This window comes from Mya arenaria, chromosome 15 (genome assembly GCF_026914265.1).
Source record: "Mya arenaria isolate MELC-2E11 chromosome 15, ASM2691426v1".
Taxonomy (NCBI): Eukaryota; Metazoa; Mollusca; class Bivalvia; order Myida; family Myidae; genus Mya; species Mya arenaria.
In genome coordinates, this window is record NC_069136.1 from 37,326,012 (window position 1) to 37,347,857 (window position 21,846).

General features: G+C 34.5%; 1 protein-coding gene across 3 annotated transcripts; it reads left to right on the plus strand.

The window, feature by feature from the left end:
* Positions 1-7,610: 7,610 nt before the first annotated feature.
* On the plus strand, positions 7,611-21,192 carry LOC128219042 (protein FAM124A-like). Of its 3 annotated transcripts, none has more exons than XM_052926855.1 (5): positions 7,611-7,746; positions 11,827-12,583; positions 16,626-16,693; positions 18,770-18,924; positions 19,488-21,192. In XM_052926855.1, the coding sequence occupies exons 2-5, from the start codon at positions 12,489-12,491 to the stop codon at positions 20,550-20,552; spliced, it is 1,383 nt and encodes a 460-aa protein (XP_052782815.1). In that variant the 5' UTR covers positions 7,611-7,746; positions 11,827-12,488; the 3' UTR covers positions 20,553-21,192. The 3 variants fall into 3 exon arrangements, with proteins under 3 accessions (XP_052782815.1, XP_052782816.1, XP_052782817.1); XM_052926856.1 differs by lacking the exon at positions 7,611-7,746 and adding an exon at positions 11,503-11,564; XM_052926857.1 differs by lacking the exons at positions 7,611-7,746; positions 11,827-12,583 and adding an exon at positions 16,042-16,340.
* Positions 21,193-21,846: the final 654 nt, after the last annotated feature.

Here is a 21,846-nt window from a genome sequence, read left to right on the forward strand (position 1 = left end):
CGTGTCAATGTAAAAAATGTCATAGCCAATGTGTCAATGTCGAAATGACATAGCCAATGTGTCAATGTGAAAATGTCAAAGCCAATGTGTCAATGTTGAAATGTCATATCCAATATGTCAATGTCGAAATGTCATAGCCATTGTGTCAATGTCGAAATATAATAGCCAATGTGTCAATGTCGAAATGTCAAAGCCAACTTGCCAATGTTGAAATGTCATAGCCACGGTGTCAATGTCGAAATTTCATTACCATTGTGTCCATGTCAAAGCTCAATGTGTCAATGTCGAAATGTCATAACCACAGTGTCAATGTCGAAATGTCATAACCACAGTGTCAATGTCGAAATGTCATAGCCAACTTGTCAATGTCGATATGTCATAGTCAAAGTGTCAATGTGGAAAGGTCATAGCTAACGTGTCAATGTCGAAATGTCATTGCCAACATGTCAATATCAATTTGTAATAACCAAAGTGTCAATGTCGAAATGTTTTAGCCACCATGTCAATGTCAAAATGTCATAACCAACGTGTCAAGGTTGAAATGATATAGCCAACGTGTCATTGTCGAAATGATATAGCCAACGTATCAATGTCGAAATGTCGTTGCCAACATGCCAACGTTAAAATATCAAAGCCAAAGTGTCAATGTCGAACAGTCATAGCCAAGGTGTCAATGTCGAAATATCCCAACCAAGTTTTTTCAATGGCGAAATGTCACAGTCGAGGTACTAATGTCGAAATGCCATAGCTAATGTTTCAATGTCGGAATGACATAGCCAAGTTTTCAATTTTGAAATGTCATTGCCAAGGTTTCAATGTTATACTCAAGTTTTCAATGTCGAAATGTTAGCTAAAGTGCCAACTTTAAAATGTCAAAGTCAAAGTGTTTATGTCGAAATTTCATGGCTAACGTTTCAATGTCGAAATGTCATAGTCAAAGGAAGTATATAACGTAAATTGCTGCTGCTTCTGCTGCTTCTACTACTGATAATGATGATGATGATGATGATGATGATGATGATGATGATGATGATGATGATGATGATGATGATGATGATGACGATGACGACGACGACGACGACGACGACGACGACGACGAAGACGACGACGACGACGACGACGATGATGATGATGATGATGATGATGATGATGATGATGATGATGATGATGATGATGATGATGATGATGATGATGATGATGATGATGATGATGATGATGATGATGTAGTTTTCAATTGTCACAATTCATAAAGATTAAAATGTTTGTACATCTTATACGTTTAAATACAAACAGATCAAGACAATGCACCGTATCGAATACACACCAAATGAACGTGTTTCTTTTCTCTACTTTTTACATTGTTAAACAGTCATAAATATCTGATTATCAAGTTAAACGACAACAGCAGTAAAAACTGACGTTATTTTTATATCATAAAATATATTTGTACTCAATCGAAGAATGTAAAAGATATAAGATAATACATTTGTTGATTTATTATTCTTTAAGATTGATCATCGAGATAAGTTATTGTTCTCAATAATTGAAAACTTATACTTGTATTGTTGGGCTGCAAAGTAAAACGTTTGATGACTTATACTTGCATTGTTGGGGTGCAAAGTGAAACGTTTGATAACTTATACTTGTACTGTTGGGGTGCAGAGTGAAACGTTTGATAACTTATACTTTTATTGTTGGGGTGCAAAGTGAAACGTTTGATAACTTATACTTGTATTGTTGGGGTGCAGAGTGAAACGTTTGATAACTTATACTTGTATTGTTGGGGTGCAAAGTGAAACGTTTGATAACTTATACTTGTATTGTTGGGGTGCAAAGTGAAACGTTTGATAACTGATGCTTGTATTGTTGGGGTGCAAAGTGAAACGTTTGATAATTTTACTTGTATTGTTGGGGTGCAAAGTGAAACGTTTGATAACTTATGCTTGTATTGTTGGGGTGCAAAGTGGAACGTTTGATAACTGATGCTTGTATTGTTGGGGTGCAAAGTGAAACGTTTGATAACTGATGCTTGTATTGTTGGGGTGCAAAGTGAAACGTTTGATAACTGATGCTTGTATTGTTGGGGTGCAAAGTGAAACGTTTGATAACTGATGCTTGTATTATTGGGGTGCAAAGTGAAACGTTTGATAACTGATGCTTGTATTGTTGGGATGCAAAGTGAAACGTTTGATAACTGATGCCTGTATTGTTCGGGTGTAAAGTGAAACGTTTGATAACTGATGCTTGTATTGTTCGGGTGTAAAGTGAAACGTTTGATACTGATGCTTGTATTGTTGGGTGTAAAGTGAAACGTTTGATACTGATGCCTGTATTGTTGGGGTGTAAAGTGAAACGTTTGATAACTGATGCTTGTATTGTTGGGTGTAAAGTGAAACGTTTGATACTGATGCTTGTATTGTTGGGGTGTAAAGTGAAACGTTTGATAACTGATGCTTGTATTGTTGGGTGTAAAGTGAAACGTTTGATACTGATGCTTGTATTGTTGGGGTGTAAAGTGAAACGTTTGATACTGATGCTTGTATTGTTGGGTGTAAAGTGAAACGTTTGATACTGATGCCTGTATTGTTGGGGTGTAAAGTGAAACGTTTGATACTGATGCTTGTATTGTTGGGTGTAAAGTGAAACGTTTGATACTGATGCTTGTATTGTTGGGGTGCAAAGTGAAACGTTTGATAACTGATGCTTGTATTGTTGGGGTGCAAAGTGAAACGTTTGATAACTGATGCTTGTATTGTTGGGGTGCAAAGTGAAACGTTTGATAACTGATGCTTGTATTGTTGGGGTGCAAAGTGAAACGTTTGATAACTGATGCTTGTATTGTTGGGGTGCAAAGTGAAACGTTTGATAACTGATGCTTGTATTATTGGGGTGCAAAGTGAAACGTTTGATAACTGATGCTTGTATTGTTGGGATGCAAAGTGAAACGTTTGATAACTGATGCCTGTATTGTTGGGGTGTAAAGTGAAACGTTTGATAACTGATGCTTGTATTGTTGGGTGTAAAGTGTAAAGTGAAACGTTTGATACTGATGCTTGTATTGTTGGGTGTAAAGTGAAACGTTTGATACTGATGCCTGTATTGTTGGGGTGTAAAGTGAAACGTTTGATAACTGATGCTTGTATTGTTGGGTGTAAAGTGAAACGTTTGATACTGATGCTTGTATTGTTGGGGTGTAAAGTGAAACGTTTGATAACTGATGCTTGTATTGTTGGGTGTAAAGTGAAACGTTTGATACTGATGCTTGTATTGTTGGGGTGTAAAGTGAAACGTTTGATACTGATGCTTGTATTGTTGGGTGTAAAGTGAAACGTTTGATACTGATGCCTGTATTGTTGGGGTGTAAAGTGAAACGTTTGATACTGATGCTTGTATTGTTGGGTGTAAAGTGAAACGTTTGATACTGATGCCTGTATTGTTGGGGTGTAAAGTGAAACGTTTGATAACTGATGCTTGTATTGTTGGGGTGCAAAGTGAAACGTTTGATAACTGATGCTTGTATTGTTGGGGTGCAAAGTAAAACGTTTGATACTGATGCTTGTATTGTCGGGGTGCAGAGTGAAACGTTTGATAACTGATGCTTGTATTGTTGGGGTGCAAAGTGAAACGTTTGATAACTGATGCTTGTATTGTTGGGGTGTAAAGTGAAACGTTTGATAACTGATGCTTGTATTGTTGGGGCGCAAAGTGAAACGTTTGATAACTGATGCTTGTATTGTTGGGGTGCAAAGTGAAACGTTTGATAACTGATGCCTGTATTGTTGGGGTGCAAAGTGAAACGTTTGATAACTGATGCTTGTATTGTTGGGGTGCAAAGTGAAACGTTTGATAACTGATGCTTGTATTGTTGGGGTGCAGAGTGAAACGTTAGATACCTGATGCTTGTATTGTTGGGGTGCAAAGTGAAACGTTTGATAACTGATGCTTGTATTGTTGGGGTGCAAAGTGAAACGTTTGATAACTGATGCTTGTATTGTTGGGGTGCAAAGTGAAACGTTTGATACTGATGCCTGTATTGTTGGGGTGTAAAGTGAAACGTTTGATAACTGATGCTTGTATTGTTGGGGTGCAAAGTGAAACGTTTGATAACTGATGCTTGTATTGTTGGGGTGTAAAGTGAAACGTTTGATAACTGATGCTTGTATTGTTGGGGCGCAAAGTGAAACGTTTGATAACTGATGCTTGTATTGTTGGGGTGCAAAGTGAAACGTTTGATACCTGATGCTTGTATTGTTGGGGTGCAAAGTGAAACGTTTGATAACTGATGCTTGTATTGTTGGGGCGCAAAGTGAAACGTTTGATAACTGATGCTTGTATTGTTGGGGTGCAAAGTGAAACGTTTGATAACTGATGCTTGTATTGTTGGGGTGCAAAGTGAAACGTTTGATAACTGATGCTTGTATTGTTGGGGTGCAAAGTGAAACGTTAGATACCTGATGCTTGTATTGTTGGGGTGCAAAGTGAAACGTTAGATACCTGATGCCTGTATTGTTGGGGTGCAAAGTGAAACGTTTGATAACTGATGCTTGTATTGTTGGGGTGCAAAGTGAAACGTTAGATACCTGATGCCTGTATTGTTGGGGTGCAAAGTGAAACGTTTGATAACTGATGCTTGTATTGTTGGGGTGCAAAGTGAAACGTTAGATACCTGATGCTTGTATTGTTGGGGTGCAAAGTGAAACGTTTGATACCTGATGCTTGTATTGTTGGGATGCAAAGTGAAACGTTAGATAACTGATGCCTGTATTGTTGGGGTGCAAAGTGAAACGTTTGATAACTGATGATTGTATTGTTGGGCTGCAAAGTGAAACGTTTGATAACTGATGCTTGTATTGTTGGGGTGCAAAGTGAAACGTTTGATAACTGATGCTTGCATTGTTGGGCTGCAAAGTGAAAAGTTTTATAACTGATGCTTGTATTGTTGTGGTGCAAAGTGAAACGTTTGATGCTACAATAATCTGATAAGTTTACTTATTAGCATGCATACTTTAATTTATGTAAACCTTAATGTGTAGCTCAAGAAACATACATCCAAACAGGCTATATATCTAACACAAAGTCGCTATCTTATTAAATCATCTGTTGCTATCATATAATTCTATCATATAAAAATAAATTCGTTCGCCAAAATGCTATGATTTAAATAGTCAGTGTTTAATACAAAATCATGCATACTTTTACACGTTTTGAAAACGTTTATTTCTCAAAGAATGTGTAGATCAATAGTTGAAAGAAAACTAATTTTAAAGCAGATAAAATACTCGTATATGTGTTAAAAACAAAGAATTGAACTCAAATACATCTATTATGGCTGTGTGATATTTTGGAATCTTGGAAGACGTAAATCGACATATTCTTTGATAGAATGATCATAAAAGGATTTTGAATTTGTTTTGTTTCCATGCCATCTGGATAAATGAGTTAAGACTGAGATTGAGATTTGACTTACATATTTACCTGATATTGGAGCCAGGTCTTTACTTATGTATGGGTCTCTTTGAAAAAAGACGTTATGCGAAGGGTTTTACTCATATATGAAACCGTGTGTATGTGCCTTTAAACTTCAGATAAAGAATTGATATATCATCAGCTCGTGTGTATGTACCCTTAACCTTCAGAAAAAGAAATGATATACCATGAGCTCGTGAGTATGTGCCTTTAACCTGCAAATGAAGAAATGATACATCATCAGCTCGTGCGTAGTTGCCCTTTACCATCAAATAAAGAAATGATACACGTTCAGCTCGTGTGCATGTGCCTTTAACCTTCAGATAAAGAAATGATACATTATCAGCACGTGTGAATGTGTCTTTTACCTTCAGATAAAGAAACGATACATCATGAGCTCATTATGTGCCTTTAACCTTCAGATAAAGAAATGATACAGGCCAGCTCGTGTGCATGTGCCATTAACCTTCAGGTAAAGAAATGCTGCATCATCAGCTCGTGTATATGTGCCTTTTACCTTCAGATAAAGAAATGATACACATTAAGCTCGTGTGCATGTGCCTTTAACCTTCAGATAAAGAAATGATGCATCATCAGCTCGTGTATATTTGCCATTAACCTTCAGATAAAGAAATGATACACATTCAGCTCGTGTGCATGTGCCTTTAACCTTCAGATAAAGAAATGATACATAATCAGCTCGTGTGTATGCGCCTTTAACCTTTAGATAAAGAAACAATACATCTTCAGCTCGTGTGCATGTGCCCTTAACCTTCAGATAAAGAAACGATTCATCATCAGCTCGTGTATATGTGCCTTTAACCTTCAGATAAAGAAACGATACACCATCAGCTCGTGTATATGTGCCTTTAACCTTCAGACTTTAACCTTCAGATAAAGAAACGATACATCATCAGCTCGTGTATATGTGCCTTTAATATTCAGATAAAGACACGATACATCATTAGCTCGTGTTTATGTGCCTTTAACTTTCAGATAAAAAAAACAATACATCATCAGCACGTGTGTATGTGTCTTTAACCTTCAGATAAAGAAACGATACATCATCAGCTCGTGTATATGTGCCTTTAACCTTCAGATAAAGAAACAATACATCATCAGCTCGTGTATATGTGCCTTTAACCTTCAGACTTTAACCTTCAGATAAAGAAACAATACATCATCAGCTCGTGTATATGTGCCTTTAACCTTCAGACTTTAACCTTCAGATAAAGAAACAATACATCATCAGCTCGTGTATATGTGCCTTTAACCTTTAGACTTTAACCTTCAGATAAAGAAATGATACAACATTAGCGCGTATATGTGAAGGAAATATTCCATCATAACTCCAACTATACCAAAACTATGTGAGTGGGCCTTTAATGACACAACAATAGATTAGTGGGTGTAAGTTGGTACCTGTGTACGCCTTTAATGGAATAACAATAGATACGGCAGTCTAGAGAGCTGGTAAAGGTCCAGGTATCGATTACATGGTCAACAGTCGAGGCTCTAAACCCGACTGTAAACATAACGATTACATATTGATGAAGCCCTACTTTTAAAGATGTACTATTACTCCCAAATAAGATATAACATATTTAATACAATTGTTTTAATATACTTAAAAGAATGAATAAATGTCAATATTAATGGTGCTTATGAGGATATCGAGTTTAATTTATAAGAAATGTGAGGCAAAAACACGACATTTCTACCTTCTGAGACGATAGAAGATCGCAGTTAATCTTTTAGCATTCACCAATCATTTAATATGTTTGCGTTTTCAGCTATTAACTACACGGTTATAATACTGTTAGCAGTAATTAATTATTTTCCATAAATGCATTATTTAGTAATCATATGTAGTTGAAGGTTTATCACTCAAAAGTGTATGTTATACATGTGTATGTATTGATTTTGAATAAGAGTGTCACTTTAAAGCATTTGTTAATATTGTCTCGGGTGTGGATCTGTTATGGTATATCTTGTGGCTCCTATTGTTTCATTTCAGGGCTTTGTTTCAAGCAGATTCTATCACAGTGTGATCCAGTGATTCGGAACACTTGTTTGTGCCTATGTATTGATCCTGTAGAATAAGTTGTCACTTAAAAACATGTTTTCTTTTAGTGCAGTGAGCTGAATATTATTTTACAGAGTTTCGTTTCTTTCAAGATTTTGGAACAAACATTTACGACGTTTTAAGTTAGTTCTATTGTGTGTTTCTCTTCAATTAAACCGACTTACGTTTTTGGGATATTGTGTGAAAAGTTAAATGTGAGTTGGCGTGTTTTTATTTTATTTATTTCCTCTTTATATTTAAGCTGCATTCTCACAGATTGAACGTTTTGACAATTATTTTTATTATTTGTCTTAGAACGAGCCAGTTTTTGCGAAAATGCAAATAAACCAGTTATATAGGACTGCTGACAATAAAGATCGCAGATTTTTATATTTAAGTTCAAATATTGATGTTTAATGCATTTTTATTAAATCTTTTAACGGTTTAAGCCATCAAACATTAATTTTCGAACGGAAATATGAAAACCTGCGATCTGATCCTTTGTGAACAATCTTTTTTCATTGGTTTGCAGATATTTACGCACAAAAAAATGCCCCTTCCAAGACAAAAATAAATAAATAAAAAGTTATGAAAGGGTATATCTGTGAGAGTGCAACTTTGAATTAAGTGTATATTATAAATACATCATAGTTGTAACGTTTCGAGTTATATGTTGTTATATACTTTATGCACAACAAGGAATTTAATTTTTGGATGTTTGTATTTACATAGGTCTATAATTGTATTGAATGGAGATTGCATAATCATATGATGATTCCCCGTTCGCACAGATAGTCCCTTAATAATTTATTTGACGGTGAACTGTAGACACCGACCGACCGACCGACCGACCGACCGACAGGCAGGCAGGCAGGCAGGATGGACGGACGGACAGACAGATATAAAGACAGATATAATACCGACATACCGACGGACAGACGGACGGACGGACGCATGCTCTAACTTCGAAATAACTCACTGAATGAGAACCAAACAATGACTATATTTGGTGGTTGTAAGCTGCTTAATGGATTTACTGTTTCTTTTGAATGAGTATAATGAATAATGTTTATTTGACTGGCGATCTTATTTGCGGAGGCAAAATCCTAAACACTAATGATACAAGGGATGCATTATAACACATTGTTACTAGTTTAACATGTTCAACGTTCCTGGAAATCGTACAGGAGTAATAAGGTTATACTTATAGTTTTTTGTTATTTTAAATCATTTGGCAAACAGCTATGGTGCTATATTTATCCCATAACTAATATACATCTAGAATGTAATACTACTTTGTCACCCATGCTTGAGTTATACATGCATGTATAATATTGATATAAAATTGAACCAGTCCTTAAAGGGACTGTGTCACAGATTGGCACCAAAAAGAGGTTTTTTCTGTAACGAATCTCAGGACAATTATCTAATAGAATGTGTTAAGCTTTGATATCATAATTGTAAAAAAGTACCAAAATATAACAAAAATATTGTGTCGGAGACCGGGTTCGAACCCTCGTCGCCAAAAATGAAGTCCAGTGTCTTACTCGCTGAGCTACAAAGGCTTATACTATTTGGGTGACATAATTAAGCTATACACCTACCTCGGTAATATCACGTGATAACACCGACTAGCCAATCACGCATAAGGAATGAATTCTACGTGGTAGACATACCCAGTAATCTATTTTAATGACAAAATACGAAAAAAACTGCTAAACTTCAGTTAGTAAGTTTCAATGCATTGTACACATCGATGCCAAGTTTATGTCAGTTTTCGACAATTTTCTATTTATTTCGCTATTTTATCATACGTAAGACAGCCCCTTTAATAATAAAGGACTTTCATAGTCTTTGATAAGATTCACTTCCTTCCAGTAACAGTAAATGTTATTAAAAAGTTAAAACAAACTTACCTTATTTCTCTCAATGTGTAGAAATGTAGAATTTATTTTATACTGAAACACAGTGTCGGTATTCACAAATCATCTTAAGTTATTTATTCACTCTTACTCCAAAATAAGATGTATCACAATTAATAGATTCAAGATTCAAACATATTTATTAAGTAACGTAAACATATTGTTTCTTGTTACATGATACGTTTAATTTACATCATATATCACGTGACATAATCATTTCTAATCAATTAATGGCATATTAAGTATATAAATGAAAGAGAAAATTAATAAACATATGCATGCATAAATAACAATATCAAAAGAGGTTAGACTGGTACGCCATTTATCCAACAAAAACAATTTAAATCCATGTCTATTATTGCACTAAATAATAGAATTGTTTTCATTTACCGAAAAGGATGAATAAATATCGAAAATAATGGTTCATAAGAAGGATACTGTGTTTAGTTAGCAAGAAAGGTGCAGAATACACGGTGTTTCTACCTTATGAGACGGTAATTGATCATTGAAATTCTTTTAGGACCCACCAGTCATTTAATATTAGTGAATTTTCAGTTATTAAATACACGGTTACAATCTTTTTGTCAGTAATTAATATTTTCCATTAAAACATTATTTATTAAGTATTTAAAAGTTGATCACTTAAATTTTATGTTTATTAAACATGTGTATATATTGATTTTAAAAACCAGTATCACTTTAAGCCTTTTCCTAATTTAAAAAGCGTACATGTTATACGATATCATCTATATTTTTTTTTCGTCTCATAAATGTTAATCAAAAATCATACTTTAATTACAAAACTCTGACTAATATATATTAATTCGACTATGTTTTTTAGGAAATTGACTTAATGTGCTTTATTAACAAGTGCCCGTTTTTAAATGTCTATGTAACATACATATATTTTGTTTTTCATAAAACAATATTAATCTTACACAAGTCAGCCACAAAATTATATGTTACACTCAGCATAATGGACCTTTTGGTTATAATAATTGAAAGTAAATCAGTGTGTGTATATATAAAGAAATACATATCTATACATCACCCAAATTATTACTTATTATCTTCACATATTATACCTAAATATTGACAACATTCTTGTTAATTTCATACACATTCACGATATTTATGTTACACGTAATAAATCTATTAATATAACTTATGTTATAATTGTCACATGCCATGTTGTTGTTTTTGGTTTCTATACATATTGTTGTAAGCTTTTTATGATTAAGTCGAATAAATGTTCTGTTCTGTTCTGTTATTTTAAATAATATCTTTATTTTAAACTGAATCTGAAACAATTTGCAAACTTTTTCATCAAATCTCTTTGTTTGTAACAACTTGATGATGCAGGCGACATCTTATTTTCGCGCGTTCAAATTGCAAATCAAACGACAATTAACGTCCGCGCTAATTCTCGCTATTTTCTTCTCAACTTAATTATTTTGAGAAGTCTCATTCAATTTAACGGAAACAACGGGAAAACACAATTTAAACAACAGCTTTAAGGGATATAAGTCATTTCGGAAATTGATGTTTGACGTTATCTGTCAGTTTCATCTTTGACATCAATACTGACCAAATTGCAATTGTAACACTTGACGTTTTATCGTTACGGTGTTTAACGTCCCTTTGACGGTGAATGTAATCTGAAGTGTTTGACAATTTGTTTATAGAAATTTAAATTGTTTTAATCACTGAAATAGCATTTCGCATGATTACATGGTAAGAGAAACACGTGTTTTTATTACTGCGGTGTTTTAATTCCTAAAGCGGTTTTATACTGGATTATGATTATTATTTTTTTTAGGAATTAAGAATGAACATATACAGGAAGTTTATCGAATATTGTTTAAAATATTATTGTATAATCTCTTATTTGACAAATTATAACGATTTTAAGACGCAGCTGTGTATTGAATTATCGATAGGTATTTAAAGTGCTCTAAATAGCGCACTTAATAACATTTGTGTCACAAGGTCGATCAGTAATTTAGTATTAAGTTAAATTGAAGATCAAACTGTATGAAAATAGGGCGTTAGCGATTGAAGTTGAATTACATATCAAGACTAGTTTATTTTGCGACTTTAAAAAGGAAAAAGTATAACATTAATGTTCATTTCGAACAACTTCTTGTTTTCAACGATAGATATATCGTATATTGTGTAATTTATTTTCATCAAAGTTTTACAATTATGATACAAGTTTTGTAATAAACTAAGCGATGTACAGGACAAGATGTATGTTTTCTTTAGCCAAAAGTAAACACGGAACACAATGAAATTATTATTTAAACAAGCTTTATTCAAAATATATGCACTTTCTATACGATATTTCTCAATATTTTTGATTGATTTTTTCAGTGAAAGTTAAATATCTACGCAGGCGGTTGGAAGAAAATTGAATGTGGACCATTTAGTAGAGGGAGCATTTAGCGCAGTGAATTAAGATTGAAAAGTGTGATAGGGCTTTTTAATAGCTCTATAATTTAGTCTATGGACAACTAAGCGGACCTTTTAAGGTGATCTGAATGGAATACTAGAAATATATAGTGGCTATTAATTCGTGTCGTAGTGAAAGTTGAGTTATTGAAGACACTGACCGATTGAAGAAGATAAAGCGATATATTCAAACGGGGACAAAAGGATAGTGTTCAATTATTTATCGCCATTGGTCGTTGATAGACATCTGACCTCTGTTCTTGTGAAACTTGTGTGAATTTAAAACTGAATGTTTTTTGACAAACCTGGATGTGTTCAAATATTTAAGGTTTAAGACTCGGAGTGCTAAACAGTGTTACAATACTTAATGTACGTAATGGGGACGTAATGCGTTGACGTCAATATATGTACAGCAGCAGAGCTGAGTATGAGAGTTGTTGTTACGTGAAATCATAGAGACGTCTTTTGGAATGTATTAAATCATTATATCGTTAAATATATATTATTACCGACCCCTCAAACTTGAGATAATTTGAGGTTAACAAAAAGTGACGTCAACGTGACGTAAATTCTGACGTGACGTGATGGAGACGTACTTGAAACGGACGTACAAGCAGAGAGTGGCGAAGGCCAGACGTGCGCAGGAGGAGACGGAGAGCTACCCATTTTGGGATTACAGGTAAATAATGAAAACCCTTTATAACTGACTATCCAACAAGCTTCTGCCCGTCCATCCGAACGGTTGAACTTGTTCCGTCTAGCCAGTCTTTCTAGTTTTCTCTTCGTATTTCTGCAACTTGCATATTGACCTTAATAATCAGTGTTTTTGTGGATTAGTTATAAAGAGTTATTTTATAGGGGCTTATGCTGTGAACATTTTTACAGACGTTCTATGGATGTGTGTTAAATTCTTGGTTGATGATCGGTCCCAAAAATCACGAAAATACTTAAGTCAAATCTCAATTTCAGACTCAACTCATTTTACCACAAAACAGTAAAAGTTATTAAAACTCATTCATGTTTTTAAGCCTTTAAGAAGACGATTCTCTCATAGAATATGCTGATCAAAAACTTTTGGTCAAGATTCCGAAGAAAAACAAATCTACAGTATAAAATGTAATTGAATATTTCCCAATGTTTATAACAATTACCCAAGTATGTTGTTTTCATCTAAAATAAGTTTTCTTTGAATTATTGACAAATCTGTTTTTAACACATTCTATAAGTAAATATGTTGTTTTTTTTTAAATATAACAAAACATGCAAGATTTTGAATCATAATTTGCTTAAATGTGATAAATTGAGTTTAGCCTAAGGTTGAGATTTGACTTAAGTATTTTTATTACATCGAAGCTGATAATGTTATGTAGGGTATTGTTTATTATATCATACACGATCAGATCTATAGAACACAATGTAAAAACAATAAATTTTTCAATGGTTTCGATAAAAAAATAACGATCTTAAAAACAAAATCGAAAACAATTATTTTGTATTTGGGCGCTTATCGCATGAGTGGTTACTTTGAAAAAAGACAATACCGAAAGACATTGACACTCATTCACAACAGATAACAAGCGATAGTTATCGATGTTTCAAGTTGATTAGAATCAGACATGTGCTTTTAGATGTCAGGACTTCTATCGATTACAAATTCTGAAGATGTATTTCTGAAGATGAAACGGTCGATGGATTTTATCTGCAACATTCTGTAGGGATATTTCATAAATAGATTGAATCAAGCTGTTTGAATGAATATGGATACTTTTGTATAAATGCCATCACGCCATGCAGGATTCTGAATTTGTATATTGACTCGAGGATTTTATGCAGCTTGAAGAAAATCAAATACTTGGCAATGTATTGATACATGTAAAAGATCGCAGTCAATGGTCTTCTATGAATATTTCAATGTTTCCATATTGCAATATTTATGTACATCCATTTATTTAAATAATATTAGTTCTAAGTATAATAAAATCAGATAGTACACCTTTGAATGGTATCAATATGCAGCTGAGCACCCCCCACACACACCTCACCACACACACACCAGCCAATGAAAAAGTTTACTTCAATTTTGTTAGAACAATGTGAGATGTTCGTACTCGACCATTAGGGAAGGGGCTCATGTAGAGGTACGCAATATCTGGGTGGGGCGGTAGGGGGAGAGGGGGAGGTAAACCTTTAATATGGGTACCAAACACCAAAAGGTTAGCTGACTGCTGTCTGTAATACCCAATATCTGACTTAAAGTCTGGCTTAATCACAGCAGTCGAAGCGTATTTATACTTTTAATTTTACTTATCATAAACATATAATATTAAATGGTTGACAGACTTACTGTCATATTGGAAAGGTTCAAAACAGGCTTTACTCCAACAGTCCGAGCTAGTAGTATTCATGTTAATTCTGTTTTTCACTATTTTGTCTCTATTATTTGTGTTCTGTTCTGTTCTGTTCCGGGTTTTCTTCCCATTGCGTTAATTCTTTTTCTATGCAACAGCACATGCTGACCATTTTTATTTGAATGGTAATAACCTCTTAGTAGATAGTTTTCATTATAAATTAACAAAGGAATGTAATCTGAAACTTCATATTTGAACTCAATCAAATTGTTTTGAGAACATAAGTTAAATATTATTGCATGAAAAATTGTCATAAATAAAGCCAATAGTAGGTATGTCACATTGTCAGATATGTTATATGATATGGTAAATACCATAATGAGGAATGTATAACATTATACGACAATATTACTGAAACTTAAGTGATACAATCTGCACTAGTATTGTTCAAATGTTATTCAGTCAGAAAATGAAATATTTTTTTTGAAATCGACTGAAACGTTATTAATCTAATTTAAGTGTATTTTTCTGCTTAGGCCTAAACAAAAAAGCAATTGGTTCGGGTAACCCGACCCTATCTTCGAAATAGACGCCGACCCTACCGTTTTTATTGTCAGTTTTTTTTAAGTATGTGTTAAACTTTGTAGTTTAAAACCTTTGAATCCTTATACAGAATATTACTTAAACAACATTCTCCATTGAGGACAATTACGTACAGACTAATAATAAAAAAGCCTAGCTACTTTACCCTACCTGTTTTTGAAAAGGATGTAACCCTAACCAAACCATTATAATGTTTGGCCTCATGAGCTTGAATGACAGATTTAGAATGTTTTGTTTTCTTAAAAGTTTAATCAATTTAATGTTATCAGTATCTTTGTCGGTATTTAAAAACATCTTAAGTCATTTCCTAAGTTTAAGCATCCACTAGTCCTATGATATAATAAATTTAATAATATCTTAAATACTTTATCTTCATTCGTTGTATTGAATATTTCTTTTTTAAAAATGTTAAAAACACTGATTCTGTTTCTCTAACATGACAGTGAACAGTTTTATAGAATCGTTTTAAGTTAAGAAATAACTTAAGATGTTTTATGAATGCAGGCCCTGGGCTGGTATTCACACCGCATACACGGTATGACTAACTTAAGTCACTTCCCTATTTTACGTATCTCATTGGGCGTATGATATAAAAACAATTCATAATGCTGAAAAACATTTTTTTCATCGGCCATCTTGAAAAGACATGCTTTAATGTTAAAAGCATTAATACAATTCTTTGAATTTGGCTATGAACATTTTTGTACAATCGATTTAAGTTAAAAAATAACTGAAGATATTTTATATTTTATGAATACCGGCCTGATCTATAATGTCCGGTAGATAGACTGTCGATCTTTTGTACAAAACATGTAGATTCAATAATTGCCCCCCCCCCCCCCCCCCCATTCCAAAGATTTGTAATCTTATATCACATGTATGATAATCTTTAGATTTAGACATTAGATTGAGACAATGGTTTTTGGGACTATTTTTCACGTATACCGTGATATTTAGAGACATAGAGTAAACAAACTCAGTCAGAATAATCGAAATATAAACAATAACCGATCGTAAAACAAACAATCTATTGACAGACTCAAGTGTATTGAAAAAATCTGTGTCCCATCAAATGTCTATACGTTTAACAAGCATTCTTAATTCCTTATGCACTTGACTTTGATTTATTTATGACGGCCGGCAAAATTGCTTATCACAGTTTTAGCCAATTTTCATCGGAATTTGGTGGAAACAAGCACTCTAAAAGGCATTGTTTGGAGATCTGCTCTCTGATTCTGTCAAATGATTATTTTGTGCCGGATTATAAAAACAGTTAAAGTGCTCTTAGTTTAATAGTTGTGTGTTCTTTTTATTATATAAAATGCATTGTAAGGAATTAAGCGAAGCTGTACGCTGTGCAGGCAGACAGGGGAAAACCGTGATTAAACTGTAGTCTAAATTTTATTATATAGGATGAGAATAAAAAAAAATCAGCTTCAAGTGACAATTTTTCAGCTGAATGTTAAAATAATTATTTGAATTAAGGTGAGTTACCGATAGTATATGTTTTTATTCTCGGAACTTATTACGCTTATAACTGTATCCTTTAAGATATATTTGTATATTACTGCATGTGGGTACCTAAACTTGCCTGAAAAAATAGCGAGACATCGGCTATGGTGTAAATGGAAGCCCCTGAATCACTTTATTTGGAAGGGATGCATACTTTTGTAGGGACGTATAGGCACTTTATTTGTAAGGGATGGATACTTTTGTTCTGGGCGTATCTTTCGTATAAATATATTTACACAAGTGTTTTATATATTGCAGGTCGCGGCGAGGCAGCGTGTCAGCATCCACTTCCGGTACATCGTCGTCTGGTTCCTCCTCATTTGACGGTAAGTCTCCCCTCTACCGTCCCTATATCTCTATATACCTGACCACGTGTATATACGGCGGTGGTAACAACCTTATACGGAGGGTGTTCGCCCGACCCTGTCCAGTATGGAAATTAAGACAGGAACGTTGCATTTATTAGCCACGTTTTACTTTACTATGTTAAACACGTCCGTATGTCCAGTGTAGTGAATTCGAAAACTGTACTAAGTCTTGTTTATTATCTTATCATAACCGATTCTATCCAAATAAACGACCCGATGAAATAGAATATCTTTATTATTATACATCAAATACCTTAAAGCTGCACTCTCACAGAAATACCATTTTTACAACTTTTTTTTATTTTCTGTCTTGGAAAGAGCTATTTTTTTGCAAAAATGTATGCAAACCAAGTTTGCTGACAAAAAATCAGATCGTAGATATTCATATTTCCGTTTGAAAATTAATGCTTTATGGCTTAAACCGTTCAAATGCATAAAACATCATTTTTTTAACTTAAATATGAAAATCTGCCATCTAATTTTTTGTCAGCAATTTTATATCGCTGGTTTCCATGGATTTTCGCAAAAAAATGGCTCGTTCCAAGACAAAAAAAAAAGAAAAAAAGTTGTCAATGTAAGAGTGCAGCTTTAAGTTAAAATACATCGAATGTTGTATAAAATACTATATACGGTAGTTCAGTGCGAATGTATCTTATAAAAAGTGAGCACACCCAGAAAACTCATAAAATAAGAATGAATTTGCCGAATAATTGGTTCAAGCAAACTATTCATTGAAGAAATCAGACACAATTATAGCGCTAATTTGTCAAATTGAAAACGCTGCTGGATCAAACAAAACGATATTTCGCAAAGGAACGTAAACTTAAAAATAAACTTTTGAGAAGTAGCAAATACATTGATTTACCGGCTGATCAAACATATTTTAAGTATATTTACATCGCATATTGCATTTGTATAAGTTTATAGCATGAAGTATAGTAAAAACACGACATCTTTAAGGTGGAGAAAGAAAATAGTTGATTGATAAACATGTGAATTTGACTATTATCGCTATTACACGATTGAAAATGTTTTGTCTCGGGTGTAGTTTTCGAATTTTTAAAAAGAGAATGACAAATTTTGGCCAAGCTAAGACTCTGGTTTTTATTCAACAGACCTTATTCAGGCTGTTGGATCATGTTTCAAAAATGTTATTTAAGAAGTCTTTATCATGAGCAATATCATTCGAGATTTCTATGCAAATCCACTTTTGCTAATCGGACATAAAATGACTGAAATCAGAGCTAGTCCAGTTTCTGTGCTTTACTTCAAAGGAAACAAGCCGGCACCACGTGTTACCCGCTGGGTTCCGTATTGATCCGATTTTTGAATCGGGTATTTCCGGTGATGAACGAATTGAATCGGATTGCGCTCGGCTTATATCACGGAAATCGCCGAGAATTTTCGATTGGAACGAAACATATAGGTGCCGAAATCTTCCGAACGCTACCGTAAAATACCGACATATGCTGAATTCTCATTAATTCACTAATTGATCAAAGTATCACCGATAGCTGGAATCGAATTGATTTTTGTGCTTGAGCTCTTTAGATTGTTACAAAGACGTGAGGGTCCATATTTTGCAATTAAATATTTACAATGTCAATCTGTCATCGGCGTTGCTGTGAAAATGTCCTGTGTAAACTAATAGTGTTGAAAAATGAATGTTCGGAATGATTTGTAGTGCAAGATATTGCATATTTCTTATAGTGTGACCAAATTTAGCTACATGGATATGGATATATATAGCAATTATACGATGTTTAGTGAGTATCATATTGTAAGAATGATGTAATTGTTTAAGAATTTAATAAGTTACATATGCTTTATAAAATATGTAATATTTGTCACAAACTCTCAAGCGGAAAAATCAAAAAATACCTTAATCATGCATTGGGCGGTCATGTAAATGTATTTATAATTGATCAATTTTGTTCTTATACGTATGTTAACAATCTTCCTGTTTAAGATTTGTAATACATATTTCAACAATTTTGTTATGCCTATACTTACCCACTTTCGCTTATTTCAAAGGGTGCAGCCTGTCGTCCCTATCCTCCATCCGGTCAGCGGAGGCAACAGACGTTGGAAGCGCGGACTCGAGCTGCGCGAGCTCGGAGTCTGACGTCGTCATGGTGACCAGCGATCCCCGACGGCTTCAGCTCCACTTCCTGGTACACCAGCACGAGGTACGACCGTCCGACAGGGACATTCATGTTTATTTTCTATTAGACAAATTGTAATACATAATTGCTCTCGTGTTGTGAGTGTCGTAATGTCATTCCGATGAACATATTTATTTTAGACATGATGTGCATTTGCTAAACAGATAAAGGTCGTTTTGCTTTCTGGCTGTGCATGCTTAATTATTCCAAAAACGTTATAGTATAGTATAGTACAGTCGAACCCCGCTGGCTCGAACTCCGGCGAAAACACCTCGAGCATCGGAGCCAGGCGGGAATGCTTACCTTCAGTAAAAGGAAATTGGTCCTTAAAATGTAGTTCGAGCCAACAACAAAATCGAGCCATGCGATTTCGAGCCATCGGGGTTCGACTGTAATTTAGATTTGAATATTATCTGAGAAAAAAAAACTGACTTTGTTTAAAATAAACCGGTAATCTCTAAACATGTATTTTTAGGTTAAATACTAGTCTCTATTATTTGTTTAATTGGTCTCATGTACTTTTAGTATTGATTTTACAATTTCATTGGCAATTTTGTTTAATACTGTTTATCTCCCCCTTTTTACAGGTGTTGCCACTGGCAGAGCTGTACCGCCCGGTGGTGGACTGGGTGGACGCTGACCTCCATATATTCAAGGTCAGCTCCCCCACACACGACGATGACAACGTTAACCAGTCATTCAACCAGCCCCAGCGTGTCGCGCGCATGCCCAGCATTGCAGTCATGCTCTTCCTGAGCGAGGAAGGACCACTAGGGTATGAGCGGATACAGTCCGCGAAACGACGGTTTGAAAAACCGCCCTGGAGGTTTCACCATTCGGAACAAGTCGGTCAAGGAAAAATAAACTTGTATCCCTACAACAGTACGGACTACTTTTATACGTCAGAGGAGCTTCCGCTCTGGGCGCTACGAATGGTGCATTGTGGGAAGGAGTTTCTAAGAATAGTGCTATTTACCAGTGAAGAATCATGGAACGATATGATTGCGTTTTACAAGTTGATCATTGGTTTTGAACCGGACACAAGTAAAGACGATTTCTGTTTGTTTACAGTGTACTCTCGTGGCCATTATGACGTGCAACTCGCGTTGAAGAAGCTTAAGGGGGACACCTCACCACGTCCACTTAATTCCGTAAAACTACAATTTAGAGTGCCAGATGTTGGAAGTTTAGTCCCCCTGTTTCCCAATGTGTGCAAACCGGTCTCAGATAATGTTTGGGAAACGAAGGACCACGACGGCAACGTCATTACAATTGACGTCACAGGCAAACCTCGGCCTACGTCATCGACACCAACAGACAGTCGAAACGTGACGTCACATTCCAGATCGTCATCACGTTCATCACGATCATCCCGAACATCAAACGGTTCCACAAATTCGGAACACTCGGACAACAAATCCGTGCAATCATTGACATCAGTGACGTCATCATCTATATCGTCATCGATGACGTCAGTTTCTAGTGACAGATCGACGTCAAGTTTTGCGATGAGTGTGACGTCACGGGATTCTGAGGACGTTCCCCCAAAGTTACCACCGAGGGTACCCCTGAGAAAGGCTCCTCCGCGACCACCGAAATTACTTCCGAAACCGAAAGAGTGCTTAGCCTCGCTTCAGGGCTTTTATGTCTAACAAAATATGTATTGTATACTTAAAATTTTATTTCACCAAAGATTTGGCCCCTATTTCACTATTTTTGTTTTTTCTATAATTTGTGTTATTTAAGTTACTTTGTTTTAGGATTTTTAGACTTTAAATAGTAATAATCTTTATGCCGTTTTTACTTAATCAAAATCAAATTTAAGGATGTATTATATTATTGAAATAAGCTACTTAAACCTGTTAACTTTAAGAAGTTTCGAGAAATTGGGGCCAGGTCATGAAAATGTTTATTTATGTACGAAATTACATTCTGTTGTTTTCTGAATGGTTCCATTCGTATTTTTTCAATTGAAATGTGTCATATAAACATAATACGTAAATATGGATTTATATAAACACCACTAAACATTTTTATCTAAAAATATATGTTGAACATAATGTTTGCTTATATATTTATAAATTGTTGAGAGATATTATTTATACTTGTTGTTTGTTACGTATTGTAAATAAGATTTGATACATGTAATGCAGTGACGTTTTGTATGTATATGAGATTATAATTATACTATCTGTAATTATATATGATATTTCTGTACTTTCGCCAATACGAATGCAGAATTGGGATGTATACTGAGAGAAATTACTTGCTAGAAAATGTGAGAAAACACAATAATAAAAATATCAAAATAAAAAATTGTTTGTTTTTATTGAAACTTACACATGTAATATTAATTCTACGTCATGTACAAGGTTTGGAATCACGTGACTTCAAAGGTGTTCTTACAAAGGTCGCCATGGGTCACCATGGACTTCCACACGTGTGAAATAGATGTGCTTGTATTTCAATGATTAATAATTTTAGCATTGCATCGATCACAAAATTCCGTCAAGTTGAAATTTTGGTCAAGGATTGCCTCATTAAAAACAAGCAAATCTTAAATACTTCACACGATTAGAAGCAGAAAATAACATAGTCTTTTATAGGCTGAGAAATGTTTTCATATCTTTTCTGTCAAAAAAGTTATGTAGAAATATACGTCACTAACTTGTTTGTTTACATCGCTTGTGACCCGTGGTGACCCATGTGAGAACCCCTTTGAAGACATGTGATTCCTCACTCTGATTTATGATCTGGTGTCTTTTGGACTTGGCGAACTCAGGGTAAATATAACACATTTGTTGTTTGCCGGGCTGTCGACATACGGTGTTGCATTTATTTTCACTAAATAACTAGTTATGAATGGCGTATAATGCTGAATAATTGTATGAACCAAGTTCATGTGAAGACGTAGACATGGGGGTCAAGGTCGATGTAACTTGGTAT

What these genes read in the sequence shown, in the direction of transcription:
- LOC128219042 (XM_052926855.1), top strand. Translation starts at nt 12,489, where the DNA reads ATGGAGACGTACTTGAAACGGACGTACAAGCAGAGAGTGGCGAAGGCC. An exon ending in TACCCATTTTGGGATTACAG is followed by an intron (nt 12,584 to 16,625) that starts GTAAATAATGAA and finishes TATATATTGCAG; the next exon opens with GTCGCGGCGAGGCAGCGTGT. An exon ending in TGGTTCCTCCTCATTTGACG is followed by an intron (nt 16,694 to 18,769) that starts GTAAGTCTCCCC and finishes CTTATTTCAAAG; the next exon opens with GGTGCAGCCTGTCGTCCCTA.